At 35.8% G+C, this 23,759-nt stretch overlaps 4 protein-coding genes across 4 annotated transcripts; 2 read left to right on the top strand and 2 right to left on the bottom strand.

The window, feature by feature from the left end:
• Positions 1-475: 475 nt before the first annotated feature.
• Positions 476-2,263, bottom strand: LOC133316220 (pentatricopeptide repeat-containing protein At5g43790). The gene has a single exon (XM_061517947.1). The coding sequence runs from the start codon at positions 2,258-2,260 to the stop codon at positions 476-478; it is 1,785 nt and encodes a 594-aa protein (XP_061373931.1). The 5' UTR covers positions 2,261-2,263.
• A 1,286-nt stretch (positions 2,264-3,549) lies between these two features.
• Positions 3,550-7,441, top strand: LOC133316203 (mitotic checkpoint protein BUB3.1-like). Its single transcript, XM_061517927.1, has 9 exons — positions 3,550-3,792; positions 3,873-4,003; positions 4,141-4,223; positions 5,455-5,721; positions 6,040-6,115; positions 6,284-6,364; positions 6,878-6,956; positions 7,050-7,150; positions 7,220-7,441. Exons 1-9 carry the CDS (start codon positions 3,667-3,669, stop codon positions 7,305-7,307), a joined length of 1,032 nt encoding a protein of 343 aa, XP_061373911.1. The 5' UTR covers positions 3,550-3,666; the 3' UTR covers positions 7,308-7,441.
• Positions 7,442-7,664: 223 nt separating this feature from the next.
• Positions 7,665-11,726, bottom strand: LOC133316181 (ATP-dependent Clp protease proteolytic subunit-related protein 1, chloroplastic). Its single transcript, XM_061517903.1, has 9 exons — positions 11,384-11,726; positions 10,237-10,352; positions 9,862-10,065; positions 9,603-9,707; positions 9,449-9,511; positions 9,227-9,338; positions 8,549-8,610; positions 8,273-8,455; positions 7,665-8,193 (listed from the first exon to the last, which is right to left on the bottom strand). The coding sequence occupies exons 1-9, from the start codon at positions 11,580-11,582 to the stop codon at positions 8,107-8,109; spliced, it is 1,131 nt and encodes a 376-aa protein (XP_061373887.1). The 5' UTR covers positions 11,583-11,726; the 3' UTR covers positions 7,665-8,106.
• A 9,769-nt stretch (positions 11,727-21,495) lies between these two features.
• LOC133316197 (zinc finger protein ZAT10-like) lies at positions 21,496-22,869 on the top strand. The gene has a single exon (XM_061517921.1). It carries the CDS (start codon positions 21,797-21,799, stop codon positions 22,622-22,624), a length of 828 nt encoding a protein of 275 aa, XP_061373905.1. The 5' UTR covers positions 21,496-21,796; the 3' UTR covers positions 22,625-22,869.
• The last annotated feature ends 890 nt before the right edge of the window (positions 22,870-23,759 follow it).

Genomic DNA, 23,759 nt, shown 5'->3' with positions numbered 1-23,759 from the left:
CAAAACAACCAATGGACTCCACCAAAAAACTGTGATATATTTTTTATTTTGTTTTTTTCAAAACAACCAATGGACTCCACCAAAAAACTATTCGGAAAAAACAACTTCTCCTGAAGAAGTTGTTTACCCATAAAAGTATAGGATTTTATTTCTCATATGTCACATATTTCTAAATTTTATCTCCTACTCTCACTTCCATTTCTGTGTTCTATTTTTTTCTCTTTTCTTTTTAAAAAAATTAAGTGGGTCCCACCATTTATTGTGAGAGTAGGAGAAAAGATTTATCTTAAGTGGCATAAGAAAAATAAAACTCAAAAGTATATATAGAAATAATTTGAGTACAATAGAATGTTTTCTTCTGCTTAGTTAAGAACTATATTTGTTTCAGGTAAAAATAAATAAAATGAATTTCACATAAACGTAGCAAACTATGTTTTTCTTTCAGGTGTTGATTTTGTTGTAAGGTGAACAAGTATCACCAGTAATCTAGACAAGAACAACTCCCATCCTTAAAATGGTGAAACCGATTTCGATCTCTAACTATAATATCTCTTTGATATGCCGCTGATATTAGCTTGGTAATAGCATGACAATCCCCACAAACTCGAAGGTTTTTAATAATTCTTACAGGCAAACTTGAAGGAGATGCTATAAGAGCAAATGCTATAGCTAGCCTTTCGCTGTGGTAAGAAAGGACATCTTCCTTGTCTTCTTCTTCCACATCAAACAAAACCTCTGATGTTCTTGGCTTGTGACCATATTCTAGGAGTCTTCTATTTATCTCCTCAATCTTCAAATATATTTCTTTTGAAAATGGATGAGTTTTGTCAGCTGTGAGAAACTCGTGCATGGCACCATCAATCTCCACTAAGCTAAATCCTGGCAACTTGTTAACCCCATGATTTTTCATCAGCATCCTCACTCTCTTCACATCATTCCACCTAGCAATGCTAGCATACATATTAGACAGAAGCACATAGTTTCCACTAGTTTCAGGTTCTAACTCTATTAAGTGTTTGAGAGCAACTTCCCCCATCTCTAAATTGCCATGAAGTCTTGCTGCACCAAGTAAAGATCTCCACAAAATTGCATTTGGTTTCATGGGCATATCTTGTAACCTCTCCTCTGCCTCCTTTAATCGCCCAGCTCGACCCAGAAGATCGATTAGGCATCCATAATGCTCAAGTTTTGGTTCCATCCCATGAACCTCCTTCATGGACTCGAATATCTCCAAGCCCTCCTCTACCAATCCAACATGAGAGCACGCAAACATACTAACCACAATAGTTGCACCATCAGGAACTAAGCCCTCAAGTTCCATCTTTCTATAAAGCTCAAGTGCCCGATTCCCATGACCATGAACTGCAAACCCCCCAATCATGGCATTGTAGCAAAATGTGTCCCTATCAGGCAACTGATCAAACAACTGATATGCCAGATTCAGACAGCCACATTTGGAATACATATCCACCAGTGCAGTTCCCACAAAGCGATTCAGCTTAAGATTGTTCCTCATCACATAACCATGAGCCCAAGCACCTTGACTAAGAGCACCTAAATTAGAACATGCAGTTATCAATGCCACAAGTGTAACTTCATTAGGCCTTATTTGAGAAAACTGCATGTCAGTGAACAAAGACAATGCCTCAAAGGACATATCAGCATCTTCAAAACTGGTTGAGTAACTATAACTGGCACTATTTGCATATGCAGCCAACATGGTATTCCATGTGGCCAAGTCAGGTTCACTAATTTGATTGAACAGACATGTTGACACACACAATTTTCCATATTTAGCATAGAAATTGAGCAATGAGGCTTGAACAAAGTTATCATAGGGGGGTTGAAGGAATTTCAAAACATGGGTGTGGAGGGGTGGACCATATTGGAGCCATGGGTGAGAGGCACAAGCCTTGAAGAGGGAAGGAAAAGTGAAGCTATTGGGTTGGAGGGTCTTGTGGGTGAGAATTCGGTTATAAAGTGAGAAGGCTATATGAACTTGGTCACTGTGACTAGTCAATGAAGAAATGAGTGTATTATAAAGAAAAACTGTTGGGGTTGGGACACAGTTGAAGATGGTAAGAGCGTAGGTTGAGGCAAGTTTGGAGGATATATTAAGGAGGTGACCGAGACAGTATGTATGGAGTGCAAGACCAGTTGTTATCATTTGCGCATGGGCTTGCTTAAGGGTGTTGAGGCTGTGGCATCTCTGCACTATTTGAAGAATTGGGTGGTTAAATATGGGGTTTTGGGATTTCATAAAATCAATTAATAAAGTTGATGGATGCAAATCACAGAGATTTTGCAGACCACCGCTGCATCCACTGGTATAATCTATAATCAATAACCAAGAAGACAAAGTGGGACAGACAAAAAAAATATGAATTAAAAAAAATAAAACACTATACGGACTGCATTAAGAGATGGGCCGGGCCGATATATTGTCCAACAAAACCCATTTTACATTTTTGCCAACTTTGGTTCGGCTTGAGATTAATCCAAATCAAAATCATATTGTGAGGGTGGCAAAACACGACATCACCACTTGCGGGTCGACTCGCAATTCGACAACTTAAAATATATTGGGAAAAGTTATTTATGTTTCTGTTATTTATTTCAGAATTATTTATATTTTTGTAATTTTTTTATCACATATATTCATGTGATTTGTAAAAAGGTTTATTTTTTTTGTCATATATGTCCCTGTGAGTCTTTTACTTTTTACAAACTACATAGATATATATGTGATAAACAAAAAACTACTGGGACATAAATGATTCTGAAACAAACCAGAAAGGCATTGATGAACTTTTCCCAAATATATATTGTGTAATATCGTGTTAATATGTGAATTCAAATGAGTTATATATGAGTTTGAGTTTTTGACATGAATTAATGTCGTCTCGTGGTATAGATTGACATGCACGACCCACGTGTCGATCTAAGAATATTTTTGTTACTTTACGTTATAAAATTCTATTAATGTGTTCTGTCAACCCATGAGTATGAGTGTCAATTTTAGATTTTTTTGTATTTTTTATTTTTTTGTAAACAAACTCTCAATTTTTTCGTGTTGTGTCATACCGACCCATAACTCGTAGCGGATTGTGTCCGAGTTCGAGTTTTTGAACCGTCAACAAAAACACATCATATACGGGTTGAGCCATTTTGTATTCGTGTTGTACTCGTTTTGTCACCCTTACATATTGCATAATACTTATACACTATTATAAATAGTGGAGCATTATTCTTACAACTTCTTTTCATTTACAACTCCTAATAATTTATTTTTCACTGTTAATTTTCGTCAATCCAACGATTATGATTTATTAAGTCATATTTATTAATTAATTATTAATTTTAATAAATTACAATCGTTGAATTTTGACGAAAATCAATGATAAAAAAAATTTGTAAAAAGTTATAAAACTTGTTGTTGTAAATATAACACTCCTCAAATAAATATATTTTTCCATTTCCCAATGATTATTATTATTATTTTCAAAATATATTAAAGTAATTATTTATGTAAATCCCACCGGTAATATGGATGTGAGTCATGTGACAGTACTGATATCCACTGTTCTTCTGGTTTGAAATTTGAACTCTCTTATTCTCTCCCTGACCCTTCATTCCCAAAATTTTGAAATCGAAGCAACCCCAGACATGACAACTGTGCTGCCGGCGACGGCGGCGCCCGGACGAGAGCTGTCGAATCCTCCGTCGGACGGCATCTCCAACATGCGGTTCTCCAACCACAGCGATCATCTGCTGGTGTCCTCATGGGACAAGGTATGTTCCGGTTCCTCAAATTTGTCACTTCTCTTCCTCTACGGTACCTCTGACCTTCCTCCTGTTTGTGATCACATCAGAGCGTGCGGTTATATGATGCGAGCGCAAATGTGCTGAGAGGAGAGTTTATGCACTCTGGCCCCGTCCTCGATTGCTGCTTCCACGATGATTCTTCTGGCTTCAGTGCTGCCGCTGACAATACTGTTAGGAGGTTAGTCACTCTCAATTCTTCTACTTTCATCATTCATTTAATTAAGATGATGTTAGGTTTTAATTTGTTCTTCAAAGCTACCTAATTGAGCTTGTGACGCAGTTAGTTATACTATTGTTATTATTATTATGGTCCAGGCTCGTTTTCAGTTCTAATAAGGAAGATATTCTAGGAAGACATGATGCACCTGTTCGTTGTGTTGAGTACTCCTATGCCGCAGGTTTCCTTCTCCACCCTTCACAATCTCCTTCCTCTCTTTTTTTATTATTATTATGTCATTGAATTCCTAAAGTAAAGAAACTACTCTTAAAAGGATACAGAGATGAAACAAAAAATTCAAGAGAAAAAACACACCAATTTCCTAGAAAATTTAAATTATTCATAGATAGTCCGGTTACAAATTAAAATAAACCAATAAATATATATAGCTAGTGTCAGGATACTGCTTAGTGCTTTGGCGATACTTTTGAAGGACCAGATTTTAGATACTGTTCTATGACATTACACATATCTGTGGCAGCATAACACATATAATTGTTGTACACTCATGCAAACGTGTGGAACCGGACATTACTAGGGTGTTCTGCCAATACCAATTCTCTCTTCTTGCTACAGAAATTTAGATGTATGGATTACTCGTTAAAGGTTCATGTCATAGTTGTTACAAAAATTTACATTTCACTTGGTAGCTAAACTTTCCATAACTGCTGGATTTTGTTCACTTTGTGATTGACAAATAAGTAGTTAATTGCTTAAATTGACCGACACCTTGTCTGGTTGTAATGCCCGGATATGTCATCTCTCAGATTTAATGTTGATATCATATGCTGCTGATAAATTGCAAATTTAATATTTTTCTGCTATTAGTAGCCTGATTAATATTGTTATCTATGGCCTTTAGGCACTCTAATTCACTCTTCTGAGTCCTTCTGGCTCATTTTAATGTCAATCAAATGCATGTTTTGTTTATGCTTCTTTCTTGCCACCCAAACTAAATGAGTCATTTTGCCAGAAAGTTGTAGTAGTAGCTGAAGATATAGCTCCTTAAAATTTGGGTAAAAAGGAACTATAATTACTTGTGTGCTCTCTAAAACATCAACGGAATCAAGCTGTTAAAACTTACGAAGGCATTACTGGAATAATATTAAGGATGTACAGTCTACAGTGTGTAGCTTCTCCTGAAATGGACCATGAGGAAGGTATACTGTTCCTGAAATTAAAATCAGAAGATGATCCTTTCTGTTAGACTGTAAAGAGTTGTGGCCTTGCTGTTTAATGCTCCTTTTAACATGAATTATAAATTTCTAATCATATGATATATCACCTTTCAGTTTAATTATCATTCTTAACTTGTACCTGACAATGTCAAGCTATGCAGCTTCAATAGTTATTTTCTCTTATTTGGTGGAAAGTTGACAATATGCTATATTCTGTCTCATCTGTCATTATAGGGCAATTGATCACTGGTAGTTGGGACAAAACCCTGAAATGTTGGGACCCTAGAGGTGCAAGTGGGCAAGAGCGCACACTAGTTGGGACATATCCACAACCTGAGCGTGTTTATTCTCTCTCTCTGGTTGGACATCGTCTAGTTGTAGCAACAGCTGGAAGACATGTTAATGTTTATGATTTGAGGAACATGTCTCAACCTGAGCAACGAAGAGAATCCTCATTGAAATATCAAACAAGATGTGTGCGCTGTTACCCAAACGGAACAGGTAAACTTTAACTTCTGACCATTCTTGAATTACTTGCATAACTTGAGGTTTGCATTTTGCTTCAAAACAATTGTGCTGGGCCAATAGCTGGTCTATTTTGCTCATGCTTTGTGCTTTATGTTGTTCATAAGAACATAAAAGTAGAATTGATTGAAAGATGAACCTACAATAAACTTCCCAATATCTAAATGCATGATAGTTATTAACTCACATTTTTTTTGTATGATTATAGATTCGAGAGATGACACACTGATTCCTGTTGTGTTTCTTAGCCTAGATATTTCTTACACTTCATACTTGTGCAACTACTTTATGCAGGTTACGCACTTAGTTCTGTTGAAGGGCGGGTTGCAATGGAATTCTTTGACCTCTCTGAGGCTAGTCAAGCAAAAAAGTAAAGATTTCCTTGTATATTTTTATGTTTTCCCTTTCTAATACTACTGTGATATGATATGAATATTTTGAACTTCTTCTCAGTACATTTGATAGTGTTGCAGTCCATAAGAAAAATAGCATATGTTCATCAACTTTTACCACTTATTGACTTCTGACCTTCGTGCAGATATGCTTTTAAGTGTCACAGAAAATCAGAAGCCGGAAGGGACATCGTCTATCCTGTAAATGCAATTGCATTCCACCCCATGTAAGTATTTTAGAGTTCTTTGTCACCCGGATTTTATTATCTCCTTAATTTAATGAGACACTTTAAAGAGGATTTTAATTGCGTGCTTACTTGTTTCTCTCGGATTCACAGTGTCAATCGCTATAGCTTGTATCATTCAAGGAAATTGTTGAGAATATAAAGTGTATTAAGAAAATTTTGTTGGTTAAGTAAGTAGTTACTTATTGTTCATCCAAAGCAGAGGGTATAAATGCTCTTTTACAGTTGTAGTTAGAATCAACACGTGGAGGCTGCAGATGAATGTTTTTATTACAACTACCCAGAATCTCTAATAAATTATACTTTCGTGTGTTCCCTCTTGTTAACTCCTTCCATATATAATCCCTAAAATTTCAAGAGCTTCAAAGATGAAAAACGGTGACTTCCCTTTAAACAGAATTTGGAATTGGATGGTGTTGTGCATGTTAGGATTACCAACTCATACGTTGACTTGATCGTGATTAATAAAATGCTTTATAAAAAATCTGCCTGCAGATATGGCACGTTTGCCACGGGAGGGTGTGACGGGTATGTTAACGTATGGGACGGAAACAACAAGAAGAGGCTGTACCAGGTTTTTATTTTCTTCTTGCTTTGAGTAATTTGAGTGACCAGATTTTTCTTATGCTAATAAATTCAGTTACTAAATTGCCTTTATCTCTTCCAGTACTCAAAATATCCAACTAGCGTTGCTGCACTCTCGTTTAGTAGAGATGGACGCCTCCTGGCTGTTGCATCAAGTTACACATTCGAAGATGGGCCTAAACCGTAAGTCACCCTTACCTCTCTAATATATACAGATGCTAGCTTTAATTAACTTGTTCGTTTCTCTTACAGCCACGAACAAGATGCTATCTACGTTCGCAGTGTAAACGAGATTGAGGTTAAGCCGAAACCCAAAGTCTATACCAATACTCCAGCGTGATCCTTGATGTTGAAAATAGAAATTTCTTCTATCATTTATAATGTATTGTGCACTTGCTCACTTCCCTATTGTGAATTGCAAAAACTACATGTAAACCATTATTGTGAAACACAAGTGTTGCGTTTCTCCCTCAATTTTCAACTCCGCATTAAGGCCAGTATATGTGTGCGTTGGACAAGTTCAAGCTCCTAGATTAGTTTCAGCTCCAGAAGTATAGGGAGCTCTGGATCCAATGCCTGAGAATGTTACATGTCAAAAAATCTCAAGGATCGTTTGCTATATAGCGCAAATATGGTTCTGTATTTTTTAATCAGCTTGTTCTTATCGAAACAGACCGTTTAATATTATTGGGTTACGGATAAAATTCAATCTGATTCCAAATGAAATGAACATCGCAAAGTGTCTACTGACCCCAACACGAAGGATAAATAGGGGCCGGGAGGGTGCTTTAGACACACTTCAAAAGAAATAATCATACAAAGGTGTAGAGAATGCAGCCATCAAGTCTATCACTTTGGTAATGGTTCCATATATACAACTCAAGAAAGTTATCCCTAAGCCCTGGTCATTTTCTTTAGTTGTCGAAGATAAGCATAGGTAATTCAAGTATAGAATTATATATCACATCACCCAAGAGCCATGATACAGACTTTATACGCTATCCGGAGAAATTTTCCATTTGGCCTTGATATAAGAACAAGATAGCTGCTTGACCTTTATACTAGGAGCCAACTTAAACCAAAACCCTTTAAAGGGGTTGGATGCAGAGCAGAATAAGTGGCCCCATGTTTTGTGTGATTTACCTAAATCCTGAAGGAGCCACTTGAGGATTGCCACCAGGTTGTCTCCTGGCAGCTCTTGATTGAGCAAGCATTCCATCATAATCCTGAACCAGAAAGTAACCCTAAGTATAATATGCATGATATGTTAACAGGGAATAAACTTTAATAGCAATGAAATATTACCCGCTTCTCAAATGTAACATCCCTCGAATCAATTATTTTGTCAGCAATTCCGTAGTCTATGGCTTCCTGGGCTTGAAGATATTTAGGCCTCTGGACATCCTTAGCAATTTCTTCCTTTGATTTCCCTGTTCCTTTTGCCAACAGCTCAATGTAATACTCGGTATTTGCATCCAGCTCTTTTGCCTGTTTGTGTTTACCAATATAATTTATAAATAGAATGTCTAAAACAATGATAGAGAGACAATATAAAGAAGAGAACAAGCAGGTAGACAGTACCTTAATCCACATATCTATAACAGCACCACTCGATCTGTTGACTTTTGGGAGATATAATTTCACTGCAATAGAAAACAGTTTAGAAGCCACAGGAAGGAAGAAAGTAGGTTCTAATTGTTTCAGAAATAAATAATATGAAACCCACACACAAACAGGAAAAACAATAACTAATTAATGGGGGGCCAATAGCATCTTTTCATCCATGGTCATGTAGGCCATGTTTTTTTGTAGAAGATAATAGCATTGAATAAAGACCAAAATTATTTCATTTGTTACTTGAAAATCAGGTTGCTTTTCACCAGTCCTATGGCGCGACCTCACAGTTTCAATGTAAAATATTGACTACTGGGGTCTAATTTCACACAGATCATAACTCTACCCTCTTTATTGTTGGGCTCTCGAAGAACTAGAATTTGATAAACAAATCATTTGGAAAATACTTCTTGACAGGCATATTAGTAGCCATTTGATCAAAGATGTAATATGTGACAACAAAACGGATGATTATGAGATTACAAATCAGTAGTCCATTGTCCAATCTTCATATATACCAATGAATCAGATATAAAGTATAGGCTCTAGAAGGAAGCATTCATTAGAAGTTCCAAAAAATCACAATAAATAAGTGAATGCAATCAAGTAAAACTTTTCAAAAGTTTACATAGATATGATACGTACTAGATGAATTTGGCTGCACAGCACGATAACCCTTTGTTCCAAGCGACAAAAGCATTGCTGCTTGACCATATGCCATGCCACAATTCACAGTATAGACGTCTGATTTGACATACTTCAGGCAGACAGAAAAAAGATTAATTCAAAAATTAAGTTTAGAGAGATAAATAAAATACAGCCTTGAGGTGTGTTTAGAAGTGGCAATGATTGATGATAACAACTTACAGACATCATATCAGCTATGGAATATGCCTCAGTTTCTGATCCAACAGTCTCATTCTTCTCATTCTAAACAGAAAAAAGGGGGAAAACCAATTATATAAATCAACAGCTCATGCATTACAAGTGAAATTTTTACGACAATGACTATACCACTTACCTGAGTCCCAGATGAATTAATATATAAGTATATAGGTTTGTTAGGGTTATCATAATCCAACCACATAAATTGAGCAACAAGAAGTTCTGTTACAGCTGGTACAATCTGTACAAATCATAAAGAGGAATATCAAGATGACCGGGATAAAAGATAGAACGCATATATCAAATACAGAAGCTGAATATCTAATAGAGAAACAAAAAACATGTAACATCGGCACCATGCTAGATATCAAAATGAAACATGTCACAATGCTTACCGGCATACCCAGATAGCATATTCGAGCATCCAAGAGCAAAGAAGGCAGATCTGGAGGAGCAGTTCTAGGCCTTCCAGCTCCCCTACCTCCTCCTCGATACATACTAACACTCATGCTATATTTTGAAGGGCCATTATTGGCCATGGTAGATAGACTCCACATCCCACCATGATCCAAATAATTCTGGGCAGATGAGATGCTTTCCTGTAACAATGATTAGGTAAGAACACTTCTGAACTGTGGAAATTCCCGTAATAAAACTTGGGTGCTTTGCAAAATCAACTCCCCAATCAACAATTGGGTTATCAATAGGCAATTTTGCAATCATAATATCACAGCCACTTAGATTATATCAAGAGGATATATGGAGAAAACCTCTGTTACTCTTTCAGACTGCTGGCGGATAGGATTATCTTCAGTCATGAACATGTCCATTTGGGAAGGAGTAAGGCCATATAGATATTGAGGTGCATTCTTGTAGTTGTCCATCACTGCAAATAATAGGGAAGATAAAAGTCAAGGTCGGGCACCCAATTTTTAAACTTTTCAATCGAACATGAATAAGAGCCTCTTGAAGGGTTTATTTTTATTTTTATATATATTTGGGTAGAAATTACACTCTACCTCCCTTCAGTTTTCATCCAAATTAATTTTACTGCACCAATTAGAAGCCTTACATTAACCTGGCCCTGACCGTCATGTTTCATAAGTAAACTTTACCCCCTTGTTTGCCTTGAAGATATAGAAACATTGAAACTGTAAATAAATTAGTCAAAACTGACAATGAAGATGCCGCCTGCTGTTATTTTCTTAGCCAAAACTTGTCATAGCCTTGCTCAATGTTGTGTCTTCTAGTGTTTACAACCAGAATTCATGGTGTCATAATTTTCTTTTCCTTCAATTTATGCACATAATTCACAATCTCAACTACTAATGCTTTTGAAAAGACAAATCTGAGTGCATCTTATTAAAATCCTTTCAATTTAGGTGAAAAAAATGATAACTTGAATTTAAGGAGCTGTGATTCACGCTTTTGAAACTTAACGGGTGTAAATCATACAATTCGAAAGTTGGTACACTAAATTTAGTTTGGACAGAAGCTTCATTGAGGTAAAGTGTAATTCGATATAAGTTATTAACTCAAATCGTCAGCAATGACCAAGCACATATACTCACTCAATAAGAAATAGATGAACCACAAATAAACTCCACAGGAAAATTTGTTGGGGGAAAAACAACGATTATGATAAAAGTAAACATAACTATGTTAACGCGCTTCCGCTATTTCGGTTTCAAATACATGATAAACTTGATTGAAGAGACTCTGCAGCGCACATAGTTAGACAAGCATCATCATCAATCACAAAGAAAGCACTAAAAGAATTCAAACCCAGCTTAAAAAACTCCATATATTTTCATGTTCCTGCTCTAGCTTTTCTTAAAACCAAGTGTTAAAGGGGTTTTTTTTTTTAATTTTTCTTTTCTTTTGCATCCAACAGAGTAAAAAAGTGCAAAAACTCACAGCCATCCTTGAGATTTTGCTGCCTGAACTGCTTCGGGATATGGTCGAAGGAGGACTTGGCAGAAGGAGACTTGAAGCAACGCGGTGCCAATTTGGTCCTGGGGTTAGGAATCAGAAAAAGCTTCGTTCCATGGAGGAAAGAGTGTGCAGAATCATCGATAAAGGGTGCAGAGAATGGTGACAAGAGAGAAGAGGCCATGGAAATGGCTAAAAAGAATTCAAAACACAGTCACAGATTTTCCGATGAATGGATGAAAGAGACAACAGTGGACGACGAATGTTGTTTTCGTTCCAACGGCGAGCAAGATACACACGATGACACGAGAAAACACTGTCCAGTTCTAGTGGTAATCGGGTTCGGGTATTGTATGTCCACCCATTTTCTCTAAACTCCTAGAAGTTTTTTTTTTTTTTTTTTTTTGACTAAACAACTCTTAAAAGTTCTTAATAAGAAATTAGTGTTTGTTTTTTTAAATGATAAAGTAAGATAAACATAAATAATGATAAGAGAAGGTGGGAGGTTTTTTTTTAATTTAAATATTAAATATAAATATTAATTTTAACCAAATTAATTATCTTTTAAAAAGATAAATATTTTTCCTTTTTAATAATAAGGGTTAATTATTTTTTCCATTACAAGAAATATTATTATCTCACACAATTTAAAATTTAATATTTTTTTTACAAATAAAAACAAATTATATACAAAAAAAAAAGTGAGTTAATTTTGTTTTTTTTTCTCTTTCTTTTGCTCTTTAAATGAGATACCCTATATTGTGGAAGTTATTAGCTAATTACAAGAAAAACATTAATCCAATAACTTAAAGGGATATGTTTTTCTCATGTTGCATGAGACAATTACACACAAAAAAATGGGTAGAATTCACTTTTTTCTTTTCTCTCTCTTATTCTTAGTGGGTTCCACTTATTTTTTTTTGTGTTGCATGAGACAATTTGTCTCATGCAACATGAGAAAAACATTTCCCTAATTTAAATATATAAAAAAAATTTCAACCCAGAATAACATAAAACAACTAATTAAATGTAAGGATTAGTGTTTTTCATGTTACAAGAGATAAAATTATCTCCTACAACTAGGGGTGTTCGGGTTTGGATTTGATCGGTTTTGAAAATAAAAATCATCTTATCTAATCCCTTCAGTTTCATCATATAATTATCCATTCGTTTTGAATTTTTTTTCGGTTTGTACCGGATCGATTTTTGATTTTTTGAAAAGCTTAAAATTTGTTTGATGAGTATTGTACAAATAACATATCTTTTGTATGTATTTGCTTTATAAAGTTTTTTTTTTTTTTGAAATACAGAAACATTAGCAAACGATAATCTAGTTTTTTTTTGGATAATGAGATACGAAACTTTATACAGATGAAATTTTGGTGAGAGGGTGTGGTTAGGTTTTTTCTTGAGTTTAGCTAATAGATTAATGGGTCTTGAGTTTAGAAATTTTTGGATTGTGATTTGGGAAAGGCCCAGGTAGGTAGAGGGAAATTAATATATTAGATCAGTTTTTACCAACCAAACCGAAAATCGATCAAATTTAATTAAAATTTGTGACTTTTTTTTTATTTTCAATTTTTCAATTTTTAGTTAATTCGGTTATCGATTTTTCGGTTCGGTCATCGCAGTTTGAATCGGTTTGGATCAGTTGATGAACACCCCTACCTACATGCTATAGCACATAAAAGTATGTGGGATATATGTTTTCTTTTTCTCTCTCTTCTCTTCATATGATTCCATGTGGGCTTTACATATTTTTATATATATAATAAATAAAATTATCTCCTATAACATAAGAAACATTAATCCCTTAAATGTAATTTAATTATATAATTTTTTTCACTCTACCCCAATTACATTAGATTTTGTTTAGGATTTAAGTACTCATTCTGTATTTTCTTCTGTCGTGAACTTTGAAGTTTGAAACTCTGCGAGGGTGATGGGGTCCGAAGTGGAGTGGCACTGGCATTATATGTCTTGAATATGTGACATAGTGAGTGACACGTACGTTAGCCACAGGCCCATAGTGCTATGGGCCATATGGAAACGCATAAGAAGTAACAAAAAATACATAGGAGATATTTGGAGAATGAAGGAAAGCTAGTCTTGGAAACACGTGCAAGATTAGCCTTCTGAATTGGATGCATGGCTTTTGCAACCAAGGTTTGGTAGCATGTACCTGGGTTTTGAAGGATAAAAAGAAGGGGTTTTGAGACTTTTTGACCCTTTTGCCCCTCATTAATTAATTAATAACCAATTTGCCCCTGATCAAGAACTATCCACCAACCTGCCCCCTTTTAGTCGACTACCTTGCTGTTTTAGTCGAGCAAATGGTCAATCTTCAGAAAGTGGACTACCGCAAATTTAGTCGACTAAAAAATCATCTTAATCGACTACATTTTTGGGATATTTAGTCGACTAAGTAACGATATTTAGTCGACTAAATGTCGACTGAAACCCTATATTTTCCATGTTTTCGGTCTCATTTCGATTGTTGTTGTTGTGTAAACCTAAATAGCTCCCTTTGTTCATGTGTAATCCTCTCAATCCGATTGTATTTCATCCCACCATCTCTACAGACCTAATATTGTGAAATCATTGTCATTGCCCAATTCCAAACCCCAAAATCCGAACCCAAACCCCCAATTTTAGAACCCAAGTCCCAATTTCGTGAGGAAGATGAGCACAAGTCCAAACATGTATGTGACAATGATCTACTATGATGGAAAGCATTATGAAGGCCCCAATGGTGTTCAATTTGAAGGAAAAACGAAAATGTTGAAAATCAAACGGGGCACTACATACAATGAGTTAAAGGAGAGAATTCAGCAAAAATTGGGTCTGCAAGGCAGCCAATGCGTTCAACGGATGATTGCCAGGGTAGAGACAACAGTTGGTAAGGATGCTATTTACTACATTGGTAACGATATATGTGATGATGAAGATGTCGAATGTGTCATAGATACAATTGTTGACCAAAAATTTCAAAATTTTATTGAGATATATGTTGAATTAGATTGTGGTCAATCTTCATCTGCACCCATGCATACAAGAAGTGAACCGTATTTTGGTCATGAAGAAAGAGTAGTCGATTTATCTGCACCTGCACATGTCATAAGTCAGATAACACTGGGGGAAATAGATGAGGATGAACAGGATGCCGATATGGACAGCGATGAGGACGGTGAACCTGAGAGTGTTATTCCGCTAGGTGACACGTCAGATACTGACGTAGAAGGTGATTTCGACGCTGACACAAGCTCACCATCCCCGGGTTCGCAGGTTATGAGACCACTTCGTGTTGACCCTGTTAGCAGTGGTAAGATTTGTTTTTTAAAGATTTAATTTAGCAATTATTTTTTTTGTTATGAATGGTATTGACGGTGGCATTATAATGCATCCGTAGGTTCTGAGGTCGAGCCATTTTGGAATGAAAGCTCACATTATACCTTCATTAATTGGGCCCACCCTAATGATGAGACAGAGATATTGTATGGTGACGATGATGATCACGGTGGCTGGCAATTAGGGGATCCTTTATATTTGTATCAGGAGTTTCGTAGCAAATCTGAAATGCAACATGCAGTCAAATTATATTGTATGAAGGCTCACCGTACTGCCGTTGTGGCAAAAAGTGATGACCATAGATTTGTGATGAAGTGTCGACACCATAATGATGGATGTCCCTGGTATGTGAGGGCATTGTTGCCGAAGAATGGAAATACTTGGGTGGTTAGTAAATGGGTTAAAGAACACACCTGCCTAAACCAAGGTCTTACCCGGGATCATAGACAGTTGGATTCTGATGTGATATGTGCAACCATTATCAGTATGTATTATTCGATATATCTAACTTCCTAAGGTATGTTTACGTTAATCAGTTTGTATTCTGACTGTTGGCCGGTGTTTTTTTTTATATAGGTATGTTAAAAGAAGATCCATCATTGAAGCCCGTGGTCTTCTTCAACAGCTCAGTCTCCATGGGAACACCAAAGTGAACCAATATCCTCTGTACCAGACAGGCGTATGGAAGATGACCCTTATGTTTGGCCTTAAACATAAACCAACAGATATAGTGCCTCCAGTTCACCATCTGGGCATGTCGGATAGCCCACATAATGGGAATGTCATGTTCCAACACCCTGGAATGATTAAAAGATCGCGGAAACAGAACGTGGGTGAGGACATAGTGTAGTATACGGGACTCCACAGAAAGCAACCCCACCGTATAGTGCAAGTGTTCCCCACGGACTCTTCTCTGCTCCTGCACGGCATCCTCTCGTACATATCCTGGAAGTACTACACCACTATCAGCGTCATACACCACAGTCTGAGAAGAGTCAAAATCATAGCCGAGTATCTCCAACCATGCAGGTGCTGTCATGATGATCTCTATTCCACAGACCCTCGACCTCAGCTCGCCCTGTACGTAGCTGAGGTTATGGTAAAAGGCCCGCACCATAAGCTCTGAATACGGACATAGGGTCTCGGCCAACACCCTCAGATGTGCCGCCTCCAACACCCCCACAATTTCAAATCCCTCCTTATCAAAAAAGGCTGTATCCAAAGATTTTGGAGCACATAACGGCCGGTTCAAATGGTCACGTACGAATGAAGCGTGGACGGCAGGGTCGTCCTCAAACAGATACCCATACGGGAGGTCAACAGTATCAGGCTCTTCGTCTTGTCGCCTTGACGAAGAAGGTCGCTCTTGCCTATGCTTGGTGCGTCTCTCAAGTGACTCATTGCCCTCATCGCTTGGTCTTCTGCGGCTCGTCATTTGTTTAGGGTACCTACAATGAAACATGTCAGCATTTAACCATATGAAACATGTCATGATGGTAATGAAAACTTGCAACATAAGCGTTGTAAACCAAAAGCAAACTTTTGCCACATACAAACTTTTCAAACAAAAAAATTCACACAATGCAAAAAAATAAACCTTAGTAGATTAGGGTTACAAAACCTACAACAAACGCTTTGATTACAGTTCACAAATTCGGACAACAAACAAATACAAAAAATTCCTAAACCTAAAACACAATGCAAGTTAAGAAACCTTACCTATCCTTCAGATTTCACGATTTCGACCAAATTTGGGGGCAATCCACACGCCTAAGGGAAGGGTTTGGGGCGTTCTTCAGCTGCTCCTGCGGATTTGGGGTTTGGGCCGCCTCCTTAGTCGATTAGGTCATCCTACTCCCCCTCTGCCGAATGAGGGGTTTTTAAAAAACAAATCCGTCGATATTTAGTCGACTAAATATCGTTACTTAGTCGACTAAATATCCCAAAAATGTAGTCGATTAAGATGATTTTTTAGTCGACTAAATATGCGGTAGTCCACTTTCTGAAGATTGACCATTTGCTCGACTAAAACAGCAAGGTAGTCGACTAAAAGGGGGCAGGTTGGTGGATAGTTCTTGATCAGGGACAAATTGGTTATTAATTAATTAATTAGGGACAAAAGGGTCAAAAAGCCGGGGTTTTGATATGCATATAGATTCTTCATTATTACATTATTAGTGTGGGTGATGATCAACTTATTCGTAGAACTTTTTTATGTGAATTCGATCTATTTATTCTATAATATGTTTTATAAAATAGGTTGAATAAATAATGTAAATTTTTCTGTAAGTTAATGTAATTATGTAATGTATTTTGAATTTTAAAAATCACCCTGCACACGTGTTTATTAGTACAACGTGCTGGATTATTGACTTTAATTTAAAATGGCATGATCCTTATAACTTGATTCCATGCGTTATCTCATTGCGTATTGGTTCATTCAAGTAACAGTTTCTATTGAGGAAAAGTTCAAGTGAAAGACTCTTTTTGTGAAATTAATCAATTAGCAAAAGAATATTTTCGTATATTAATAATACGAAAAATATTTATCCTTTTAAATGACACAACTTATATCCTTTCACTTTTACAAAGAGGTGGAATCTATATCTTTATTTTTTTGTCAACTCTCTCTCCTCTTTTATCTATCTATTTCTCTCTCTCTTAAAATGACACAATTTTACATCCTTTAACATGACACACACTTTTCCCATTAATAATTTCAAAATGTTGCAAACCCTCATATTTACTTTATACTTAGGACATTTAGGATGAAACAGGGATTAAGGGAGAAAATTTACTTGTTAATGTTACATTACACAATCAAATTTGCTTGCAATAAAGGCCAATGCATATCAGAGAATTTATCTAATTTCATTCTTCACATCCAGGAGCGTTTGGTACGCGGGATTTTGAGGAATTTCTGGGAAACTGGATTTTTTTAAATTTTAAATTTTCAGGTATTATCGTAAACTGAATGCAAAAATCATATTTTTGAAAATCGAGATTCTCGGACAAATAAAAATTTCTCTTGTACCAAACGCCCTTAAAGATCATGAAACCTTCCGAGGCTGGTCCTGGCAAAGATGTGCTTTTTTAGAGGGGAAACTCTCTTGGATTTTTATTTTTATTTTTTCAAATATAAGTTATAACTATTTACGTGATTCCCCCAGTTCTAAACTTATGTGACATGGTTTGGAAATGGATGCTATATATGCAGAATGCTCTAAATGTCCAGGAGTTTAATTGAGAGAACACATTTTCATAAACCTTCCGGATTGTGATGTGGTTAATCAGAAGCTTATTGTGGCAAGAGCTAAGAGTTGCAACCCACCTCACGAAACCATGGAACATGATTTTGGGTAGAGCTTATTGGACCCTATGAAAATAGAGGAACCTTGGGGCTTTTAGAACTAATTTCAAGCTTCCCCAAGTAGGGTTTGATGACTATATATTTCAAGTAGCGGTTTAAACTTTAAACACAACTGGAATGCACAAGTTGTCCAGTGTCCATACTTTTCTTGAGGCAAAGTTAATTGGTGGCATACTAGCAGAATAAGTATATTCACCCTTTTATCTCAATTTGGTAAAATTTTGAAGCAACCATTGGGAGTGGAACCCAAATGAAAATGAAAATATGGCAAGTAGAATAATGTCAAGTGAATAAAGCAGTTTTGGTGTCATGTCAATCATAGTAGACAATAGACTTGCCAAATTCTTCTTCGCTCCAACTGTATTTAGTTCGGTGGGGTTTAGAGCTTTCAGCAGGCTCGAGCTAAGAATAGTGCTACCCGACAAAGGAAAATGGTATGCCAATTAAGTAGTCACTGCTCATCCGTCCACTCACACATTCAACATCACAATGCATTCTCTCATATGTAAATAATATTTTCCTAGACTGTAATCAAACATTAATATTATGCATACCCAAAAACCAAATGTAATCACTTATAGAAGAATGGGACAAAAAATTATTAATTAACTCACTCCCGTGAGTTGTGTTGGATGCCCAATAATAATAATAATAATAATAATGACAACTCAGTGGAATAATTCTCAGTTTAGTTTGTGTAGGTTGAGACTCCAGAGTGACGGTTGTTAGAAGGAAAGTATTTATTACTTTTTGATTATTTTAAATTAATATATACTACACACTTCAATAAAAACTTACAATAATAATATGGATGGTATATGAATAAAGAATTAGGAACGAGTTTACCAAAAAAAAGAATTAGGAACGAAAAATCAACCCAACGCCTTCTGTGGGCATAGTTGAAGTACAAAGAAAGTGTTTCATTAGTTTCTACAGTGATATTGTTGAAGGATTGAGTTTTATTGACTTTTATTCCTATAATAAGAAGTTGATATGTGGTCTTTTCATAAAAATAGATATTATGTTGTAATTTAACTATTAATTTTCACTTTCACTTGTATTTCTTTTTCTGATAATTTAAAATTTTAAAAAAAATCTCTAAAAATATTAAAATCATATTTACTTAAAACAAAGTCATATTTAATAATTAATAATTAGGATGATAAGATGAAGTTTGTTCGGTTGTCCTGAACAAGTGGAAGCAAACAGAGGAGATGTGTAGGTGAGAGTTGAAGCGCAACGTGTCACCAATTAGAAGAACTTATCTGCGTTGCGTGTCAGTATTCCCAACGCTTTTTTTCTTTTTCTTTTATATTGCGTCGGTGAAGCTACTTTTAAATCCACATCGGATAATTGTTCTCGATAGATCCAACTCCATTAGAAATTCCAACTCTTACTCCACTGTCACACTCTTCTTCAGTCTACACTCTCCGTCTCCCTTATCACTTAACACGTTTCACTCCGATAGATTGTATTTACTATATATATATATATACGAAAATGTAAATATTATGTTCTGTCGTGTAATTTTTTTAAATTATATCTTACGAGTATTTAAAAAAAAAAAATCCCAATCACTTTTTAAAAGTTGTCAATTGACTAAAAAAGAGAGAAAAATATATAATTTTAATATTATAACTATATATTATTTGTAATATATAAATTATAAAGAATAACATAACACAACTTATGTAACATAATATTTGACGGACCATAAAAAAACACTAAGTAGCATTATTTTTACTATATATAGAAGATGGTAGTATCAAAATATAAATATGTAAAAAAAAAAATACGTGAAACTTATCTCCTTTAGAATTCCATTAATCATTGATCAATTTTAAAAATATCTTTTGTTTTTATGCCTGACTTTTAATTTAAATTTTGAAATTAAGACTCTTGTATATATAAGTCATTCTCTTTTCATCAACCAAAATTTCTTACAGAAAGTAATACTTATCTTCTTCAAGACATATTTTTTCTGTTCCATCCACCTTATCTCTCTCTCTTTTATTTATCTCATGCAAGACAATTTAAATAACACAGAAGCCGAATTGGGGTCAGAGTTAGGCCCACTTATTCATCACTCCCTCTTCTTCATTTATACGTAATTAATGAATTTATTCTTTAACAATGCATTATATTATTTAATGATAATATAAATTTTAAGAGATAAGTTATATTTATAATTATTTTACTTACAACTATTTTATTATTGTTGGATAAAATTAAATTAATGGCTTCGATTCGATATTCTTTTGTAATTGTTGATTTAGTTTTAGTATAATGATAAAAAAAATATGGTTAGAAATTATAAATATAACTTACCAAAAAAATTTATACTGAAAATATATTTTATAATATACTTTTGTCATTTAATTAGTTGTTAAACTCCGTGCGATGACGGAAATAAAAGTAGTTGAAAGTGAAAAAGAGGAGTTGATACATACATTGGAAAGTTATACAGGTGGCGCGTCCTTGTAACATTAGCTGTCGTGTGCCAACCAATGAATGAAGGATAACTGATTAGCAGTGTTCGAAGTTGTTGCCCAAACCACGAAATGAAAGAGAAAACGATGACCGCGAATCGTGATCAAAGCCATGACGCACACCCACATTTCCCTTTTATTTTTATTGCCACGAGGCGTCTCTATCCACTTCACATTTTGTTCAAACGTAAAAAATAAAATAAAACAGTCAATATTTTCTTAAATAAATCAATCAATCAATCTGAAAACAGTCAAATATCTTATTCGGTAAGGTTCCTTTGAAAAATTAGAATCATATTCCGTTACTCTACCTGTGTTCTGCCAACATCGACTTGGATATGGATGTAAAGTGATGTAAAAGTTGTAGTGTCCTTCCTTGTGTGCCTTCATAAAGTGAAATGTTTTATCCTATTGATAATTATTTTTAATTACTTTTCTATTTGAAATAAAAGTACTAAATAAGAATATAATAATAATAATAATAATAATGCAGAAAATACTAAGTAGAATAATTCTTGAGAACAAGTCAGGATACATTTCGTTGACATTTAATTTAAAAGACCGAGCTGGCAAGAATAAAAAAAGAAACGAGTTTAAATCCAAAAACAGTAAAAGAACACGGCCTAATTAAGATTCCCACGTTTTCTAATCCAGTGCTGGACAGAAAATTCCAGTTATACCACCATACATAAAAAATGAAAATCGTGTTTTACACGCACCGAGAAAACTCCAGCAGCCACAGTGCCACACCCATATTTCAGATTCGCACAATAGCCATAAGCATTGCCTTGGGTGTGGGGTTAAACTAAAGTACGTTACATATTGCTAGAGAAAAAGAAAGAGGTATCACGTAACATTGTTTTTTTTTTTTTTTTTTTGGTAAGCTTCACGTAACATAGTTTTGACTTAGAAAGAGTCATCCGTATTTTTGGTACCTAAGGTAAGTGAGTCCTCTCTCTCTCTCTCTCTCTCTTGTTTAGTTGACCGACTTCACTATCTCTTGCATTCACACCAACTCAGCTCGTTCCTCTCTTTCACTTATTTTACCATATCCCTATATAAACCCCTCTGTGCTCACACCCACTTTCTCATCCACTCACTCCAACACACAACACTTGTTCACAGTACTGTATACCTTACCTTACCTAGCTAGCTCAACGTTCCTCAATCATCTTTCTGTCTTACCTAATAATGGCTTTGGAGGCTCTGAATTCTCCTACAGCAACCACCACTCCCTTCACTAGCTACAAACGAGAAGAAGAAGAAGAAGAGGAAGACCTTCAGTTCCGTGAGCCTTGGTCGAAGAGGAAGCGTTCAAAACGAGCCCGTCTCGATAACCCAACAACAGAGGAAGAGTACCTCGCTCTCTGCCTCATCATGCTCGCACACAGCGGCAACAACAACAACAACAACAACAACACCTCTCATCGTCAAACTCAATCATCATCTTCACAGCCACAGCCACAACAAGAAGCGCCGCCACCTATAAAGCTCACTCACAAGTGCACCGTGTGCGGCAAAGTCTTTCCCTCTTATCAAGCACTCGGTGGCCACAAGGCCAGCCACCGCAAGTCCTCATCGGAAAACCCCGCAGCCACCGCCAATACTGCTAGCGACAACGTATCCGCCTCCGCCGCCACCGGCGGGAGGATGCACGAGTGTTCCATCTGTCACAAGGCTTTCGCTACGGGTCAAGCCCTCGGTGGCCACAAGCGCTGCCACTACGAAGGCAACAACAACAGTAACAGCAACGTTAAAACCAACAACAGCAGTGGCGTGACATCATCTGAGGGAGGCGGCGCCTCCACCCACAGCCACCGCGGGTTTGACCTGAACCTTCCCGCACCGTTGACGGAATTCTGGCCTCCGGTGGGGTTCGGCGGCGGCGACTCCAATAAGAAGAAGAAGAAGGTTAACAACATAGCTGGAAGCGGTGAACAAGAGGTGGAAAGCCCTTTGCCAGTAACCGCCAAGAGGCCGCGTTTGTTTTCGGGTGAAGATGGTGATGAAACGATGTAGTTTTGTTCGGAGAAATTTGATTGAAATTGTTGTTATAGTGCCGTGAATATGAATCGCACGCACTTCTTAATTGGTTTCCATTTGTTGTTTACTTCTTTATGTGGGGGTCGAGGGAATTGGGATTAGGTTCGGATTTTGTTTCTGCTCAATTCCCTGTTTCTCTGTACAGACAAAATTTGTTCATTGCTTTTGTACTTTTACTTCTTTGTCATCGATTCAATCTAACAATTCCTTTTTTCATTATTATTTACGCCAACGATTTATCAATTCCCATTGTATTCATATACATTTACTTTTTGTCTTCTTCAATACTTGTTCTGCGCATGAGTTTAATTTACATACTCTTTTTTAAATTGATGCTTTGATCAACTATTATATTTAACTGATTTAATTTAATTACTAAGTTTTTTTTGAGCGAGTAAGAAAATATATATAAGTAATGCTGATTACACAACTAGATAGAAACAAAATTAAATAATTATAATTTTTACCCAATTTAAATTGATTAAGTCTCTCTGGCATTATTCATAATATCTACACTGCTTGAGTAATAAAGAAATAAATATTCTTCATTGATTTGATGATTTCACTTTCTTATGTTCACATTCAAGTACACATTGCAAAATACATATCATTCGAAAGGAATAGTGGAATTTAGAATATGATAAATGTGGTAAAGGTGGGGGATAAGGTAATATATGTCTAAATTTATAAATTTTGACGTTTTGTACATTATTAATGATATGCATACTTTTTTGTTTTCCCAATTCAAAATGGATCATAATTATCTTACAGATTTACACACTATTAGAGAGTCGATTCTAATATATAAATTAATAACCTACCATTATGAAACATACATGAGTGATGTCCATCAATGGTGGGTGGTACTGAAAAACAAATTAATTGACTGCTAAAAGTTGGATTAAGTCAAGGTCTTCTACAATGAAATAAAAATGGTGGGGGTTTTTTTTTTGGACCCAAAAGCATAAACTGCTTGCCGCGTGAACAACGCTAGCGGGACAGCAGGAAGGAAACATGCTTGTTTAAATGTTAATTATTGTTTAAGTTATTTTGACAGCTTAAATGAACTGTCTCCATTAATATGAGGTTTAATGAAATTTTAGCATATCTG

The sequence above is a fragment of the Gastrolobium bilobum genome, unplaced genomic scaffold, assembly GCF_033153095.1.
Source record: "Gastrolobium bilobum isolate Gb01-03AN ecotype WA unplaced genomic scaffold, APGP_CSIRO_Gbil_v1 utg25868, whole genome shotgun sequence".
Lineage (NCBI taxonomy): Eukaryota > Viridiplantae > Streptophyta > Magnoliopsida > Fabales > Fabaceae > Gastrolobium > Gastrolobium bilobum.
This window is presented reverse-complemented; position numbering and strand designations above follow the sequence as displayed.